Raw genomic sequence first — 17958 nt, forward strand, 5'->3', positions numbered from 1 at the left:
AGTGACAGAGTGGTAATATGTACTTAACCAGATTCATCTATATAGATCAACAGCAGGTAAATCTAATTTGCAAGCCCAGCTATTAAGTACTCCCAGCAAAGGATGCTGGGAACAAAAAAAAAAAACGTTTATACCTTCTTGTAAATTCTGCTTCTGCTGCAGTGTGATGCCCTCCCCTTTTCCTCATTGGCCACAGAAACGTTCTTTATAAAGTATAAATATTTTATTCCTTGTGATCCAACAGTAATATGAGTGGCGCTGCAGATTTGCCAGAATACAGGTATATCCTGTTTATACAGTGTCTCACGTTGTGACAGTTCCAAGCGCTCTCTTTTGTCTCTTAATCCCTTGCTCTAAATACATTCATATCATTTATATATTTAATAGCTCAGTGTCCTATAGTGAAAGTATTTCAGCCTTCTGCTCAGTAGCAGTCAAGTCTGGGACGTCTATAGTCTGTATAGCCATAAAGTGAGTTATCTTGACATTTTTGAGATCTACACAAATAGTAGGATTTTATTGTGCCTTTAAATAATAACTCCAGAACCAACAGATGAATTACACAGCCTATTGGCATATCTGGGGTGACAAAATTATTAAAAAGCAGTTTATTTTCCCCAAATAAATATGAAACACGCATACTGACTGAGTGGCGAATATACTGTATATACTAATATACTGTTTATTAGACAAGGAATTTGTGACCTGTTTAGATTACAATACTGAGCAGGAAGTTAGAACCCCATATGTAAGCAGCATTAATGATCAATAACAAGATGTAGGGAGACATTTATGAAGAAATGCATTTTCTATCAAAGGCTATGAGTAGTATTGAAACCTTTTCTGTCGAACAATACCATCTTCCCTGTATATTTACTTTTCTTCACTATTCAGAACTTTGTGATCAAGCATCATTTTTACCAACCAGGCCCGAAAAATGCCAGCCATGTGTAAAATAATTTAATATGCTGCTTGTGATTGGCTGTGGGCCCAGTGTAACATACTATGCCGAGGTTAGTTGGACTGTGTCAAAAAATTCTGTCAGTTCTTGCCAGTTTAAACCAAATTCAGTGTGTGGGACCCAACCAACTAAATAATGCAGATTATGATCAAGCAGTCATCAACCCAACAAGCTGATAGAGACTGATCTGGCAGCTGAGCAGTATCTGTATTAGCCACTATATTTGTGCCCATTTTGGCTACAGATACAGTAGCTTTGCCATACCCTGTGTCCAGCTGGTGGACTGAAGAAACAAATCTTTAAAAACCACTTAAATCAATGTGAATGTTCATTTGTACAATGCTCCTAGTGTTACTGAGTTAAGAGGAACCATCACACAGAGGCAGCCAGCCATGTAACACGTGGAACAGCCTCTGAAGATTTCAGTGATGAAATGTTTTCAGTTGGGCAATATCCTGACACAGCCTGCTAAAAATCCATCACTAGTCTGCAAACTGATAGTAGGCACAGAAGGGGTTAATTACACAGCAGAGGTTCCACACACAGAGCTTTTTAATCAAAGCAACCTGTTGGACACTGGCCCTGCCCCTTAAGGCCATTAATCAACCAATCAGCATCACTCCCTTCTATCCTCCCTTTTTCCTCCCGCCTTAACAATGAAAGAGCCAATGAGATTGCAGCCTGACACTTCCCACCTCCTGGCATGTGTCTGGATGTGAGAGTGCACAGAAAGCCTGCAGCCAGCACTGATTCCTTTGTATATGCAGTGGATTAAAGAGACATTTTTCTCAATTAAATATGTGATAAGCAGCAGTATCAGGGAATTATAAGACAGGCAACATGTTTTCGGGGATGAGAATGAATAACATAATACATATATTTACTTATGCCTTTATATAGTGCTAGTAACATAACACAGAGGGATAATTAATACACCTACTCATTTGGGGTGTGCAAAGCTCAAAATAAATATAAACAGTGTCACTTTATTCACAGTTCTATGTTTTAATAGGGCAGAAAATGTGGCAACCCTAGTTTTTTGTGGTAAAATCAGGGTCGGACTGGGTGGTGCAGGGTCCACCGCGTCCCCCACACCCCTTAAGTCCTGCCGAGCCTCCCCAACCCCCCCCCCCCCCATTGCACTTGCACACAAGTTTACGCATCAGGTTAGGAACGGTCAGCCGGGGGGAGTGCTGGGAAGGGTTGGGTCTGGCCCCGAGGCCCACCGGGTTTTTTCCCCGGAGGACCAGTCTGACCCTGGGTAAAATACATGCCCCGGTATGTGATAAAAGGCAATAAGTTTGCCAAGTGGCAGCAACCCAAGGCAGTCAATAAGATGTTTGCTTTTAAACAGGTGACCAGTAAATTCTACCTGCTGATTGGTTGCTACGGCTTACAGCTACTGGGCAAACTTAGTACATTTTATTACATAACCCTGATGAGGTTTAATATGCAAATAGCAGGTGTTTTGCCTGCCTAGGTGTGTTTTTTGTAACAGGTACAGCAAGAGCAGCGGCTCCCATAAGGGAAGCATGATTGTCTGATTGGTTGGTTGCTATGGGCTAGTGCACTGATATAAATAGGTGTTTGTTAAAATTTAAATGCCCCTTTAGTTGGTTCAAAACAAATTTTTTTTGTGTTTCTACGTGGACTTTTTTCCATATTTAAATATGAGGGGCTACTTAAATTTTAATGGAAAGGTATCAGTGCACTGAATCCAGTAATTATCTCTGTCAAAAACCCTGTTGGTGACAAGAACCTATGTCATTAGACACCTCAGTGTGGCAATTTTTTTTTTAAAGTGATATAATTTTCCCCTTTTCTAAATATACAAATTAGGGTTTGGATTCAGCTTGGTATTCAGCCGTTGCCCGTTTTCTATTTTCAGTGACTTTAGAAACCACAAAGCAGCTTAATCAATAGAAATAAGAGACCTTTTGCCAACTATAATACACAAAAATCGAGAGACCCCTTTTTAAGTCTCTGTTTAAAATTCCAGGCATTTTTATTTTTGCTTTATTTGGCTTTTACATTGGACACTTAATCTGTGTGTATTTTGTGTCCTTGGTCCTTTGGTGTGCAGCACTTAATCAAGGTACCTCTTCCATGTGTATTCTGTCTGCCCTTGAGTTACAGCTCTCTTTGCTTTTTCTTTCACCCACTTCTGTAATGTTTGTCCTTTTCTTGTCTGTTCTTGTCACAGCTTGGTATCAGTTTGGCACTTGGTGTATCCCTCATGTGCTTGCTCCTTTTTGTCTGCATCTGTCATTATCATTATGGCATTACATTTGTTACAATTTAAGCTAAGTCGGCTAAAGGTGGCCATACACAGGCCGATTGTAGCTACCGATATCTTATCGGCCCGTGTAGGGGCAGCAATGATGGGCATGCCTGATATCTGCCCTGAAATTGGCCAGATATCGATCCAGCAGGTTAAAAGATTTAGTTGGATCGGGACCCCAGGGCCAAACAATCGAATTAGCCTACATTTGCCTGATATCGCCCACCCGTAGGTGGGGATATCGGGAGAAGATCCGCTCGATTGGCGACGTACATGTATGGCCACCTTAAGGCTGCTGGGAGCAGTTGTTCTCAGCAGCAGTTGGCTAATTTGCCAAGCACAAGTTGGTATTTACAGCACAATCTATGAACTCAGGATCCTCTACCTATGGGCAGAGGCCCAAAAATGTGTTTCCATACTGTAATGGGCTGAATCTCATTGGTCTCCTTTACCCAGTTGATATTAGATAGTAGAGATAGTTACATAGTTACATAGGGTTGAAAAAAGACCAGAGTCCATCAAGTTCAACCCATCCAAGTAAACCCAGCACACACAACCCACACCTACCAATCTATATACTCACATACATAAACTATATATACAACCACTAGTACTAACTGTAGATATTAGTATCACAATAGCCTTGGATATTCTGATTGTTCAAGAACTCATCCAGGCCCCTCTTAAAGGCATTAACAGAATCTGCCATTACCACATCTCTAGGAAGGGCATTCCCCAACCTCACTGCCCTCACCGTGAAAAAACCCCTACGCTGCTTAAAATGGAAGCTCCGTTCCTCTAATTTAAAGGGGTGACCTCTGGTGCGTTGATTGTTTTTGTGGGAAAAAAGAACATCCCCCATCTGCCTATAATCCCCTCTAATGTACTTGTACAGAATAATCATGTTCCCTCGCAAGCACCTCTTTTCCAGAGAAAACAACCCCAACCTCGACAGTCTAACCTCATAGTTTAAATCTTCCATCCCCTTAACCAGTTTAGTTGCACGTCTCTGCACTCTCTCCAGCTCATTAATATCCTTCTTAAGGACTGGAGCCCAAAACTGCACTGCATACTCAAGGTGAGGCCTTACCAGGGACCTATAAAGGGGCAAAATTATGTTTTCATCCCTTGAGTCAATGCCCTTTTTTATACAAGACAGCACTTTATTTGCTTTAGTAGCCACAGAATGACACTGCCTGGAATTAGACAACTTGTTATCTACAAAAACCCCTAGACCCTTCTCCATTAAGGAAACACACTACCATTCAGTAGATAGTTCGCGTTTATATTATTTCTACCAAAATGCATAACTTTGCACTTATCAACATTGAACCGCATTTTCCAGTTTGCTGCCCAGTTTTCCAATTTTGTCAAATCGCTCTGCAAAGCAGCAGCATCCTGCATGGAACTTAAAGTTTTGCACAATTTAGTGTCATCAGCAAAAATAGAAACAGTACTGTCTATGCCCACCTCCAGATCAAACAAAGGTGCATAACAAATTGTAAACCAGTTATTGGGTTGCAAAGATGACATACACATTTAATCTGGCTCAGCTGAAAAGAAAGTTTAGTAAACCCAGTGTTATTTGGGTATAAGTGTATGTAGTGTATCTGTGGCACTGTCATGATTAACTAACAACCACTTGCATGACTACAATCTGTCACTCCCTTATCTGTCCTCAGGTCTTATATACTCTAATGTAAATTGACATTTCTCCTACTCAGATATGCTGACCTTTTACTAGAAAAAAAGCTAGATTAATGTGTTTAATATAGGATATATGTATAATATAGGATATATGAAGGGGAACAGCCTCCAGTCTCTTAGTGGTAGACGGACAGTGGTTGGGTGATAGTGGTACTTTTACCAGTTACATTTACTGGCCAGGTGGGCCCTCTTTAGTTTAGATGCCCAAGTGGGTGGACTTTGGGCAAACAGGGGGCATTTCATGATGTTTAACTGGATGGTCTAATTTGTACCTCATTTGATAATTCAGGTCTTTCTATATTTATGTTTCAACAAAATCAGCAAATCATTTTAGGGATCTCACAGAAGGGTTGAATGTAATGGAGAATTGTCTTTTTTCAACCCAAATTAATGATGTAACTGTGTAAGCAAGAGGGGGTGGGTGCCTGTGCTGGAACTGACTCACAGAATGGTCTGTGCCCACAGAGATCTCTCATTACAGATGGTGGTATTTTCAAATGGCATTACCACTAATTAAACCATATTGGTGTTTTACTACTTTTAGGCTTTGAAATACAAAATCATATATAAATCAGTAATACTCATTTTTACACAGTACAAAAGTGTGTTGCTGTCATTGTGTTTCAGAAATCTAAGAAATTCCTTTATTACACTACACTATTGGCAACAGGCAGAGTGTGAGTGGAGGTGGTGGGACATGGGCTGAGCTTTGGCACTAAAATGGAGCACAGGAAATTCTGCCTTCACGTAGGGCAAAATGATTATTTCAGATGTTTTAGGGCAAACTAGTTGCAATGTTGCTATGCCATGTGTATGAAATATTCAAAGCCCATTTCCTTGGTTGCTGTGTACTATCTAAGAACTTCGCCATAAAATGGCCCAGCTGCCTTAGATAACATGCTTAATGCCACAGCTTTTTCAACAGAGGTTACAGAGTGTAATTCTTTTTCAATAACTATGGGTTATTTATGTCCATGGGCAGATTAAGAAATAGGTATTGTGCTTAGAAATAATGCAACTATGTTTTTGTGGCTTTTAAAGCTTATTTTAATGGCCTCTGTAAATGTTTGGATCCAAAGGTGTTAACCTGCTGTTTATATCAGGGAAAATTCTATATATGGCTTTTCTTTCATGGCAGCACTTGTGCAAAGTCTTCAGGTAATACAGATAGCGGGATAAGAGGCATGTGTTCTATTGCGCATGAATTTTCCTTTTTCCTTCTATAGGAGCTGCAAGGCCAGACAGAACGTACACTGATTGCACTGGAGGACGGAGCTGTGGTTTTTATCTGGGTTAGGTCCTAATTAAATGGCTGATAAACAAATCAGGTGAGTGACAGGGAATGTATGGGGTGGTATGTATAGTAATATGTAAGAGTTAATGTGCAATGAATTTACAGGCCAAAAGCCCTGTTTGTACTGTTCTATCAGCTTGCGGTAAGATGGGCAGCCCCCAATGTCACCTCGAGGCAGCTGTATTCTGCGTTTGGTTTGGACAGGCTCCAAGGGTCACTGTGTGGGTTACCTGTATTTAACCAAAGGTTCTGCCTTTATCTTTAAGCTGTGAAGGACAATTTGTTTTAAACTAGAAAACAATTACGAAGTGAAACTTGCTAGATACCATGTTTAAAAGTTTTGCTGAACTGTATTGTCCCTTTTAAAGGCAATAAAACCAAGACCAGGCTTTAGTTTGAATTAATGTCAGCTGTGTCTGGGAATAACAGTCACATTAAAGAACAGAAGCCCAAAGAGCACCTTTTAATTAGCTTACAATTTTTTATTTGGGGGGGCATTCAGTGTTTGCACAGGCATGCTAATTAGAACAGGAGAATATATTCTCAAGCGAGTGGACCTGTTCCCCATTAATTCTTGCTTATGCAAAACAACCCTTATCTGCTATAAGTATGGGACCTGTTATGCAGAATGCTCAGAGGTTTTTATGGGTTAGGGGTCTTTCTGTAATTTCCATACATTGTCCATTAAAAATCAACTCAGTAGGATTGTTTTGCCTCCAATAAGGAGTAATTATATCTTAGTTGGGATCACGTACAGGTACTGTTTTATTATTACAGAGAAAAGGGAATCATTTAACCATTAAATAAACCCAATAGGGCTGTTCTGCCCCAATAAGGGGTAATTATATCTTAGTTGGGATCACGTACAAGGTACTGTTTTATTATTACAGAGAAAAGGGAATCATTTAACCATTAAATAAACCCAATAGGACTGTTCTGCCCCCAATAAGGGGTAATTATATCTTAGTTGGGATCACGTACAAGGTACTGTTTTATTATTACAGAGAAAAGGGAATAATTTAACCATTAAATAAACCCAATAGAGCTGTTCTGCCCCCAATAAGGAGTAATTATATCTTAGTTGGGATCACGTACAAGGTACTGTTTTATTATTACAGAGAAAATGGAAATCAATTTTAAAATATTATTATAATTAAAATGATGGGAATGCCAGCTGAGAGTAGTACTAACTAAGACATACTGGCATTACATGAAATCACTAAAATATATTACTCGTCAATACAATTTTATAACATTTTCTAAAAAATATATTTGCAAGCCAGTTTGACAATCTGTATGGTGGCAGAAGGAAGAGACATATTTGCACCGAATGGAGCAGCATAATAGGCTGAACTGATTGCATGTGTCAGGCTTGAGCATGTTATCACATCACCTCGCATATTGCCCTTTATGTGGTAGCACTGACCTCAGGTTAATAGGAAACGTGAAATCCTCCCCTTTAATTGTTGCAGTGTCAGTAACAGGATTGCCCCCAGTTACTGTAATATATTAGTCAGTGTGAGAAAGCCTCAGTTCTTTATGCTGCATACACTATTAGAAGATCCAGAGAAACATAAGTGTGTGGGCTGGGAAAGATTTTGTGCTATCAGTTGCTGATGGGCATGGAGAGAAATGATTCTCACACCTCCCACGTCTCCATGGAAGCTCAACAGAAAGAGTTGTAGTCTCTTGGCTTCACCTGTCGAGCTGTGGTTTCTGTGTGTCTCTGAAAAGTGTTCACTGGATTCTTTCTCATATTCTTTCTGCAGTTTGCCCGCCAAGCTTATAAATGGAGGTATAGCTGGACTGATTGGTGTAACCTGTGTTTTTCCTATCGACTTGGCCAAGACTCGGTTACAAAATCAGCAAAATGGGCAGAGAATGTATACCAGCATGTAAGTAGCAACACATATGGAACTTGCACGTGGGGTTAGGAGTTAAAAAAAAAAAAGCTAAAAAAAAACCACTTCACTAGCCTACACCAATGGCCACTTGGAAGGCCACATGCCTGGCCAATTTGGGTGCTTTATTATAAACTCACTGCTTGCCTCGGCACTCACTGGTAGAACCTCATTAATCAAATTACTTGTAGTTGCTATAAGTCACTTCCCATTCTACTTATAAGGACTAGGCTGCCTATGGCACTGTATAGCAACATGGAAGACATTAGTTCCTTACAATATCTAATATGAGGTGCCACAGACAGTATGATTCCCTTTTAGTAGAATGGGAAATAACTGCCAGTGTTTTTATTGCCTCCTTTCTTGGGAGGATTGTAGCAATCATAATGCTTTGTCTGCCATTAGATTATGTTGTCCAGTGAAAGGTATTTATGTACATATTTGTGTTTGTAAAAATATCATGAATGTGACTAGCTATTTGGGTTTCTTTGGGGAATAAATGGTTAATCACATTCATAGCATCAGCATCAAGTGGCTAAATAGTCATAGGGATGTAGGTTGCTTGCTTGGAATTAATCTTGAACTACACATCTATTATACATGGGAAGTCCCTTTTTTAATAAGCGAAAAAATCCACAGTCCGTTACTACACCACCTATTTAGGTAGGATTATGGATCTGGGAGCACTGAATTACAGTTTACAGCTTACAACAACTGTGTTGCCTTATCGTATTCATGGCATTTCCCCTTTCTATGCCATAGGCCCCAAACATAAATTGTAAGCTCTGTTTGGCAGGAGAGAATTGCCCCTTTGCGACTGCAATGACGCTGAAATTCTGAGAAAAATGTTGCATTGTGAGAGGGAAAACCATGGCAATTTGTGCTAGAATCTGTCCTTTGCTCTGCACTTGCGGAGCCCTATAGTATTATAGATTACTGACATATTAATGCAGAATTCCAGCTGCATTGTGACTGTGTGGGACAAAAAGGAACTCTATAGGTACCTTGCATGTCTCTCAGACAGTGTCCTCTGCAGTGTTATTGTGGTTAGAAAGGACAAGTCATCTGATGCTGAAACCAATTACTGCTGAATCTGCAAAAAGAGGAAAAACATAAGATAGCAGAATTCTAGTCTGGAGTCAGCACCCTTTATTTTCTAAGAATCTCTGTAGCAGCAGGCTAGATAGGATTGCAATGATTTCAAGGTCAAGGGCAGAAGATTGTGGTTCATTAGACAATAATATATAGGGAAAAATAATGCCTGATTTATAATTAAGATCATTAGCAATATTAGTGTTCTGTGTTTTTGTCTTGAAAATATAAAGTCCAAAGCTTTTTGGTAGAGTACAGAGCATTCCTGGTCTGCCTACCTGCAATTACGCCTAAGTGGAACTGAATCCACCATATGAACAGCAGAACCATCAGTTTTGTGATCACTGGACGGTAACTTTTTATATTAGTGTATGGAATAAGCATCAGTCAAGCTGAACGTGCCTCCATACTATACTATTATATATAGGGAAGGTGAGTCCTTCTGTGAGTCATATACCTGTAGGTTTTTCCCACTTGTGTCATGCAAAGCCACCTAGGGCCTGTCGCAGAATCTGACATCTAGGGCCTATTGTCAGAACAAATGCCAGTGCAGTTAGTACAAAGGTTATAATAGCTTATGGTGGAAATAAGAAAGCTGACGGGAATTTTCCCATTATGAGGACCACTAGAGCTAGGGCTTACAGGGAGATCCTCTGGTACTGGCATGTTAAAAATAGTTTCCTTCAGTTATTTCCAAAGGAATTAATCATTTCCTGAGAATATAAGATTCCAAGTGAGATAAGGTCACCAAGCGAGTGGATCTTTTCCCTGATATGGCCATCTAAAGGTGGGCAATATCAGACTACAACGGATCTGGGACTGCATCACCAAGCCAATGCGGTCTCTGATCCGATGGAAAATAAAACCTGCACAATCGAGTTCTAGCCAATTTTAGGACAGATGTCGGTCAGGGAGGCCTGTCGGCGGTGCCCGAACGCAGGCAAATAAGCTGCTGAGTCAGTCTGAAGGACCAGAATTGGCAGCTGAAATCTGCCCGTGTATGGCATACCCACAGCTGTGTTTTAAATCCCCACCTTGGTATTCACTGCAGTAAATCACTTACAAAACCTTGTCTGCTAATTTTGTTTCTGCAGGTCTGATTGCCTCATTAAAACCATCCGTTCTGAAGGATACTTTGGCATGTATAGAGGTAGGTGAAGGTCTGATATAGAAATGTAAGTATCAAATGCAATAAGCCAACATTATCTCCATGTTTAAAGAGAGGGCAATATTCTGTATACAGTAGTTACAAATTTGTTCATCAACATGTAATAATATTCACTGTAACATTTGTACTGGGGCATCCTCAGGTCCTGCATCAACCTCTGCACTGCTTATCATTACATAGCATGGAGCAGCTCTACTATAATCACTCAAAAGTTATAGACTCTTTAATGCACATATACTCTTGTATTGGTTATTGATTGCTTTATATGTTACTCTGTATGTCCAATGTATAAACCCACTTATTGTACAGCACTGCAGAATATGTTGGCGCTTTATAAATAAATGTTAATAATAATAATAATACTGAATGTGTGAAACTTCTGTCTCTCTCCCATAACAGCCACTGTGCTATTATGTGGCAAAAGGGGTTATTCTAATTCTCTTGCAATCTCTTTACAGGTGCTGCTGTGAATTTAACTCTTGTTACACCAGAGAAGGCTATTAAATTAGCAGCCAATGACTTCTTCAGACATGCTCTGTCCAAAGATGGGTAAGCTTTACACCAAGGATGTATGCCTTCTTTGTACATGGGAGTTGTAGCTGGAACCTTTGCAGTTTGGACACTGACTGGCTAGAACCTAGAAACTGCAATAATCAGTTGCCACAGTGTACAGTGATGACATAAAGATGACAAAACATGAACGGCCATTTACAGGGCAGGGTGCAAAGTGCAAAAAAGCTGACATATTTTTTTGCAGCCTAGTACCTGTGCCCAGTGCACTAACAAGCTGACGCTGAGCCTCTCAGTGCATGTGATGTAGGTGGGTGGGAGAGAAATGTCTGTTTTTTCTCTAGTTAGGTAGAAATCACATACCAGGAGCCCCCATATCTGCAGCCCATTAGCCTGTGTACTAACCAAACAGAGCTTTTCTCACTGATATCTGATCAGGTCTTGGTTAGATATTGATCACATCGGGCAGAGAATTACAGCCTAGTACTTAATGTGCCCTTGGATACAGTCTGCTCTGTACCGGTCCCCCTTGTAATGCAGACATTAAATTAATGGGACAGTCAGATTTGGCTCAATGCTTGTGAGGCCCAGTCAGGCAAAGAGCTCCTCATTGGGTTACCTGGCCAAACAAGCAAATCTGTCTGTGTGTGTGACCAGCTTAATATTCATATTTTCCCTTGGGCTCTAAAACAGCTGATTTATCTTGTGATTGGCAAAACAGTTTGCTGTTTAGTAAATAAACCATTAAGTTATCATTAAACGTTCCATTAAATATGGAGAATAAAGCATAAGGTGGGACTGGAATTTAATCTAGGTCATGAATTATTTATGTAGCACTAACCCCAGTGACACACAGAATAACAGGTGCCTGTTCCAGTTAAAGTGAACTCATATAAGACGAATTGTTAGGCGCTATTAAGCTATCTATTAGGTTCAACCAAGTCAATGAAGCAGAAGGTCTGACCACTGAAAGTCCTGGCATTACCCACCCAGGCCGCCATGAACTGACTGCAGGGCTGAGGGCCAATGCGTAAATCAACCAGATTTAATCCAGAACAGGGGTGAAATATCTGAACAAAGTCCTCATTTGTTGCCCTGGCAAACATGTTTTTGTATATAAGCCAACTTAACAGCCTTTGGTCTCTGAGTGCATGTGCTGCAAGTAGTGCCGTATCAGCTGCAGTGATGAAGGTCACTATAAAGTAAATAAGGTAGGCAAATCTGCCAGTGCAAATACATTGACCAAGAATCCAGCTGATTTGTTAAGTCACTCAGCTCTGGGAAGTCTGCCTTTGTTACCCGTGCCAGATCCTACTGACCTTGGGCTAATAGCATTATCTCCCTGCCCACATTGCGTGCAACATTTCCTCTGACACCCCTTTTATTTGCCCACTCATTGGCAGCCACAGTCTATCTGCATGCAGGACCAAAGTCTGCTTTGTACAGTGGCGTAACTATAGAGGAAGCAGACCCCCAGGGGGCCCGGACTGGGGGTCTGCTTCTTCTATAGTTGCTCTAGTCACCAAAGTTATGTACGGCCACTGCAAATATTCCACAGCAGGGAAGGGGGAGGCAGCTAGGTATCTGTACGAGCTGGGGCCCTCTGAATAGTTTATTGCAGGGGGGCCCAGAGCATCGTTGGTACGCTGCTGGCTTTGTACCTTATTCATGGATGCTGTAGATTACTTAACTGCTTGAATGATGTAGATCGTAAAATAAATGGTCCTGGCTGATTGTACTGACAGTACAATAGATTTTAATTTTCCAGGTTTGTTTATGATCCATGCTCAACATGGTGTGGCAAGAACAGAAACAGTAAGATCAAACAGCAGCGCAAGATGGCTGCAATAACATTTTATATCAGAGTTGCCCAAACTGCACCCCTTTAGAAAAACAACAGCTAAAAAGACATTGGCCTCGCTTCATTTAAAAAAATGGGGCTTTTAGGCAACTAGGCCTGTGGCATGCAGAGCTGGGAATTTATATAAAGAGATAACGGGGGATGACATGCATTGTAGAATTGTTTTTTTGGTTGGATTTTGTGAGATGCCGGAAAAAAGCAGTGAACACAGGCCGTGGTTTTGTAAGGAAGATGTCACTGGGGCTGTGTGCCAAGTAGGGGTGAGGAGAACAGGAGGATGAGCAGAAGGATTAACTTCTTTGGCGCCATGGTAGCCTGGCCTGGAAAAAGCTTTAGGAACATGGGAAGAATAACTATTGAAAAAAAAACAACAAAAGGATTAAAATATATTTATAAATTATATCTGGGCTACATTTAGCTTTAATGTGGCACAGATAAGGGCAAAGGGCATTTGCTGCAGGAAAACTGGGGGTTACTGGGTTTCTCCAGTTGCTTTGTAAGATCCCACAAAGAGCGTGCCCCAGGCAGCCAAACAGGCCTGCATTTTTCTACAGTTTGATCCTGTTATAGGAAATCAGAGCCCCCTGTATGTGAATGTTTTAACTTGTATTGTACAAAAATGGTTACTTTAAAGAGACCCAGACAGATTTGCTGGCTTTCATAGGTCGGATGTTCCTCTGTGTGGCTGTATAGTGTGCCACCTGCTGCTCACATGAAGCATTGCAGGATAGAGTTTCTCTTTAATACTATTAGTTTATCACTATGAAAATTTGGTCTCTTATTACAAGATAAATCTGTTGCCTGTGCAATCAATACTATACATTTATTTGAGGGCATGTATTTAGGTACAGCCTGTCCCCTTCCCATTAGCGACAGTCTGCATATATGTTAATTATAAAAGGGGTTATCCTCCCTCCCCTTCTTCTGCCAGATTTAGCCAAAAGTGTCTGCCAGTGGGCTGGGAGGGGAATTTATCTTTCCATCTTTTTTTTAAATATATTTTCTATATAGATACCTAAGCAGGGCCCTATACTACTAAGGTAGCAGGGGGCCACAAGCAGACCCTAATTATTTAACCATTAGTCAATGACAGTTTAAGTCCCTTGGTCCTTGACGTCCATGTCCCAAACAACACCTGTCGCACCCATTATACGGAACTCCCACCTAGGATTCACCAAACCCCCCTCCTCACAAGCCCAACACATTTATTCCTCAACTTTTAAAGGGATAAAAGCACAAAGCATTTAATATATCAATAAATGTTAGATCATTTAAGCATTAAAAGCATGGGTGTCCAGACCTCCAGCCCTTCACTGCAACTCCCAGATCTCCAACAACAGCGACAAAATATCCCCATTTAAAGCGTAGAAGAGAAACCACATTTATTTAGTAAGGGAAGAACCATATCAAATCTGAGCAATAGTTTAAACAGATAATGGATCTCAGTGCACACCATCTGCTAACAGAAAAGCTATTTGGATTGCACATGGTGACATCAATGCCTTTGTGTTTAGGAAGAAGCTGACACTGCTGAAGGAGATGCTGGCTGGGTGTGGAGCAGGGACATGCCAGGTCATTGTCACTACACCCATGGAGATGCTGAAAATCCAGCTGCAGGATGCTGGGAGGCTCGGTAAGATATAGATAGAGGCTCAGTAAGATATGGATAGAGACTCAGTAAGATATAGATAGAGTCTGAAAGCAGATCTTTCTTCATAAATAATACAATTTAGGCCTATGGCAGAGTAAAGGATTATATATATGTAGGGCATCCTACATATACGAAAAAACACATATTGGACTGTGCTAAAAATCAAACTGTCCATCAGTGTTTCACTCTTACTGTTCACAGCTGCTCAAAGGAAACTCCTGGCATCTCAGGCGGGACCGAACAGCGCTGTAGCTGAGTCCATAACAGCCCGGCCTACAGCAATGCAGATCTCACGTGAGCTACTGAGAAGTGATGGGATTGCTGGATTATACAAAGGCCTGGGAGCCACATTGCTAAGGTGAGCCCTGTGCAGATCAGTGAAAGCACCAAGTATTTAAGCAGTAACAGCAAATGCTATAAAGTCTGCTACATGTTTTCTATCCATCTACAAGTTTCTATCCATTAAATGCAGCCTACAGCCTAATATTGGGTCACTGGAAACTCTACCATAGATATGTACAATGCCCCCTAAAAAACTTAAGACTTTTGACCAATTCTCCCATTTTACAAAATACACAAATCCTACATCAATAACAGCCTTAAGTCTTTTGGCGGTATGTATGGACCAGCTTCAGGAGTGCGCAAGGTTCCTAATTTTGATAGCATGATTCGCCTATGGAAAGTTATATAGTTCATGACATCATAGAGTGCAGAAGCCATTTTATATAGCTTGTGTCATAAATCTTTTTATGCAATGTCAGATCTCAGAAGCCTGCCATTAGCATATGTCACCATATGATTGATGGCAAACAGGGAAAGTTCGGAAAGTGAAGTGCCGCATTTGTTTTGGTGGAAAAGCATTTAGGGAGCATTGGTCACCTGTGGTAGCCCAGATTTAGTACAGACAGTATTGTATGAGGGCATAGCTTACACTATGGGTAGAACAGCGACCTATATGTCTGTTATTCCTACTCTATTTACAAAGAAGTATGTGGTGTTTTCTGTCACCGTTCCTTTCTTTTTTATTCTTGTTGATTGAAGTCAGAATTATAACTACTCAATCTCCTGATTTTTTTCGTCAGAGATGTCCCTTTCTCTATAATATACTTTCCTCTCTTCGCCAACTTGAACAAGCTGGGCCAGAAGACCCCCGACGGAAAATCCCCCTTTTATGTGTCCTTCCTTTCAGGCTGTGCCGCCGGGTGCACTGCTGCTGTTGCTGTTAATCCGTGTGATGGTGAGTCTTAAAAAAAAAAACTGGGTTAGGGAGACAATGGCTGTCATGAAGTCAGTCACATGACACACAAGTAGATAATCTAATGCCATAGAAGATGAAGCTTGGGGATAATAATCCCTGAAATTTGCATTTCAGGCTGATGAGGCATTATTACCGCAACCAGAGCATTAGGGTGATAGAGCATTAGGGTTGCACAGACATTTATATGTTGTGTCTTTTAGTGGCCTTCTTTCATTTTGGGCATTTTGTCACCACAATATGTCCTAGGAAAAGTGACAACGTACCATGTGCCATTACACTTTGTATATATTAGCCTAGATTGTTCCTTTGTAACTTAGTTTTACAAATGGACACATTCTGACAGTATTGTGTATGCATTTAGCATTGCCAAAAAAGTACTTAGTAAAGCTACAATTAATTGCTGGGTGTTCTCTGCAGGGACATTGTGTTCCACTTGGCAATATGAAAGGCTGGCTAATAATCAGACTTGTTTAAATGCTATTGTGTATCCCTTCTCTGGGGCCTATTTTTTGGCTCCTTCCCCTTCCGCTTACCGGCTACACGAAAAACCCACTAGCCCCCGTCTCATAACACAAGTATGCCTGTGTAACTAGAGATACTGTGTGTGCCACACAGGGATTGTACCATTCTGTAAGGAGCCCTGACCATGTCTCACGTGTGCATTGCTTGTGTTTCAGTGATTAAGACAAGGCTGCAGTCATTGCAGCGAGGGATTAATGAAGATACCTACTCAGGAATCATAGACTGTACCAGGTAATTATGTGACCAAAGGTATACAGCTACGTTAAGCAAACATGCTACAAAAGTAACTAAGCTAGCTAAAACGCTTTAGCTCTATAAGACTACGTTTCCTTTTTATTGTTACTTTTTATTCTAACCCCCTCCTATTCATCTTTAATTCTTTTATTCAAACCACTGCCTGGTTGCTAGGGTAAATTAAAAACCGAAAATAAAAACCAATTGCAAATTGTCTCCGAATATTATTTTCTCTGTTAGAATGCATAGTGATGATCAAAAAAGACTACTGCTCTCTGACGTTCTGACTATCATTACTACTAGTAAGTACTATAAGGTATATTTATAAAAGGGGTTGTTCACCTTTAAAGGGGAAGGAAAGGCTAAGTCACTTGGGGGTGCCAAAATGTTAGGCACCCCCAAGTGACTTGGATCGCTTACCTTGTACCCTGGGCTGGTGCCCCTGTTAGGAGAAAAAAGCACCATCCCAGGGTACCTGTAGGAAGCTCTTCCTCCTTCCTTTCTCTTCTGCCGGCGAAATCCATCGGCCGGCGCATGCGCAGTAGAGTGAAAAGCCGACTTTCTTGTTTAAGTTCAGCTTCTCACTCTACTGCGCATGCGCAAGCGAAAAGGAAGGAGGAAGCGCTCGCTGCTACCCCGGGCTGGTGCTGTTCTCTCCGTACAGGGGCACCAGCCCGGGGTAAAAGGTAAGTGATCTAAGTCACTTGGGGGTGCCTAACATTTTGGCACCCCCAAGTGACTTTGCCTTTCCTTCTCCTTTAATTAACTTTTAGTACAATGTAAAGAGTTTGCAGTTGGTCTTTATATTTTATTTATTTATTTTAATTATTTAGCTTTTTCTTCAGCAGCTTTCCAGTTTGGAATTTCTGCAGATATCTTGTTATTAGGGTCCAATTTAACCTAGCAACCAGGCAGTGGCTTGAATAGAGGAGGGCCTAAATAGAAATATAAGTAATATAAAGTAACAATAATATTGTAGCCTAACATAGTCATAGTTTTATGGTTGCTGGGGCCATTTGAAAGTGGAAAAGAGTCAGAAGAGGAAGGCAAAAAATTCAAATTCTTTATAAAATGAAGGACAATTTAAAAGAGTATGTAAGAATAGGTCAATCATTCTTAGAAGGCAATTTGTGTTGAACTGTCTGTTTACCACACCAAAGACTTTTCAGCCTGATAATGAGCATTCAGCATCCTATAGTAACTCTGATTTGAGGGCACAAGCAGGTTTTTTTTCAGTATGAGTTCACTTGAAATGTACTATTATATACAGTAGGCCATGATTCATAAATTAGCTGTTTAAGGGCAAAGACACATGGGGTCATTAGTCACCAACTAATCATCAACTAATCGTGGCAACTTAGCCTCCACAGGCTAATATACAATTTGGCATGACTGATTGTGTGCTGATTTGCGGTATGGCAATAAAAGGCAAGATTGTGCCGGCTAATTTCCCCATGTGTCTTCACCCTAAGGTGAACCTAAAATTAACTTCAAGCATGGTGTGGTCTGTGGTACTCT

The 17958-nt window shown here is 40.7% G+C and overlaps 1 protein-coding gene across 1 annotated transcript in view; it reads left to right on the forward strand.

Moving 5' to 3' along the window:
- Window positions 1-17958, forward strand: part of slc25a22 — a 34232-nt gene that overhangs the window by 8539 nt on the left and 7735 nt on the right. Inside the window, exons 2-9 of the mRNA XM_002937501.5 lie at window positions 6176-6277; window positions 8013-8138; window positions 10331-10386; window positions 10863-10953; window positions 14290-14408; window positions 14628-14784; window positions 15509-15663; window positions 16362-16437. Coding sequence (XP_002937547.2) covers window positions 6258-6277; window positions 8013-8138; window positions 10331-10386; window positions 10863-10953; window positions 14290-14408; window positions 14628-14784; window positions 15509-15663; window positions 16362-16437 — 800 coding nt within the window. The 5' untranslated portion in view covers window positions 6176-6257. The remainder of the gene's footprint in view (window positions 1-6175; window positions 6278-8012; window positions 8139-10330; window positions 10387-10862; window positions 10954-14289; window positions 14409-14627; window positions 14785-15508; window positions 15664-16361; window positions 16438-17958) is intronic.

The sequence above is a fragment of the Xenopus tropicalis genome, chromosome 4, assembly GCF_000004195.4.
Source record: "Xenopus tropicalis strain Nigerian chromosome 4, UCB_Xtro_10.0, whole genome shotgun sequence".
Classification (NCBI taxonomy): domain Eukaryota; kingdom Metazoa; phylum Chordata; class Amphibia; order Anura; family Pipidae; genus Xenopus; species Xenopus tropicalis.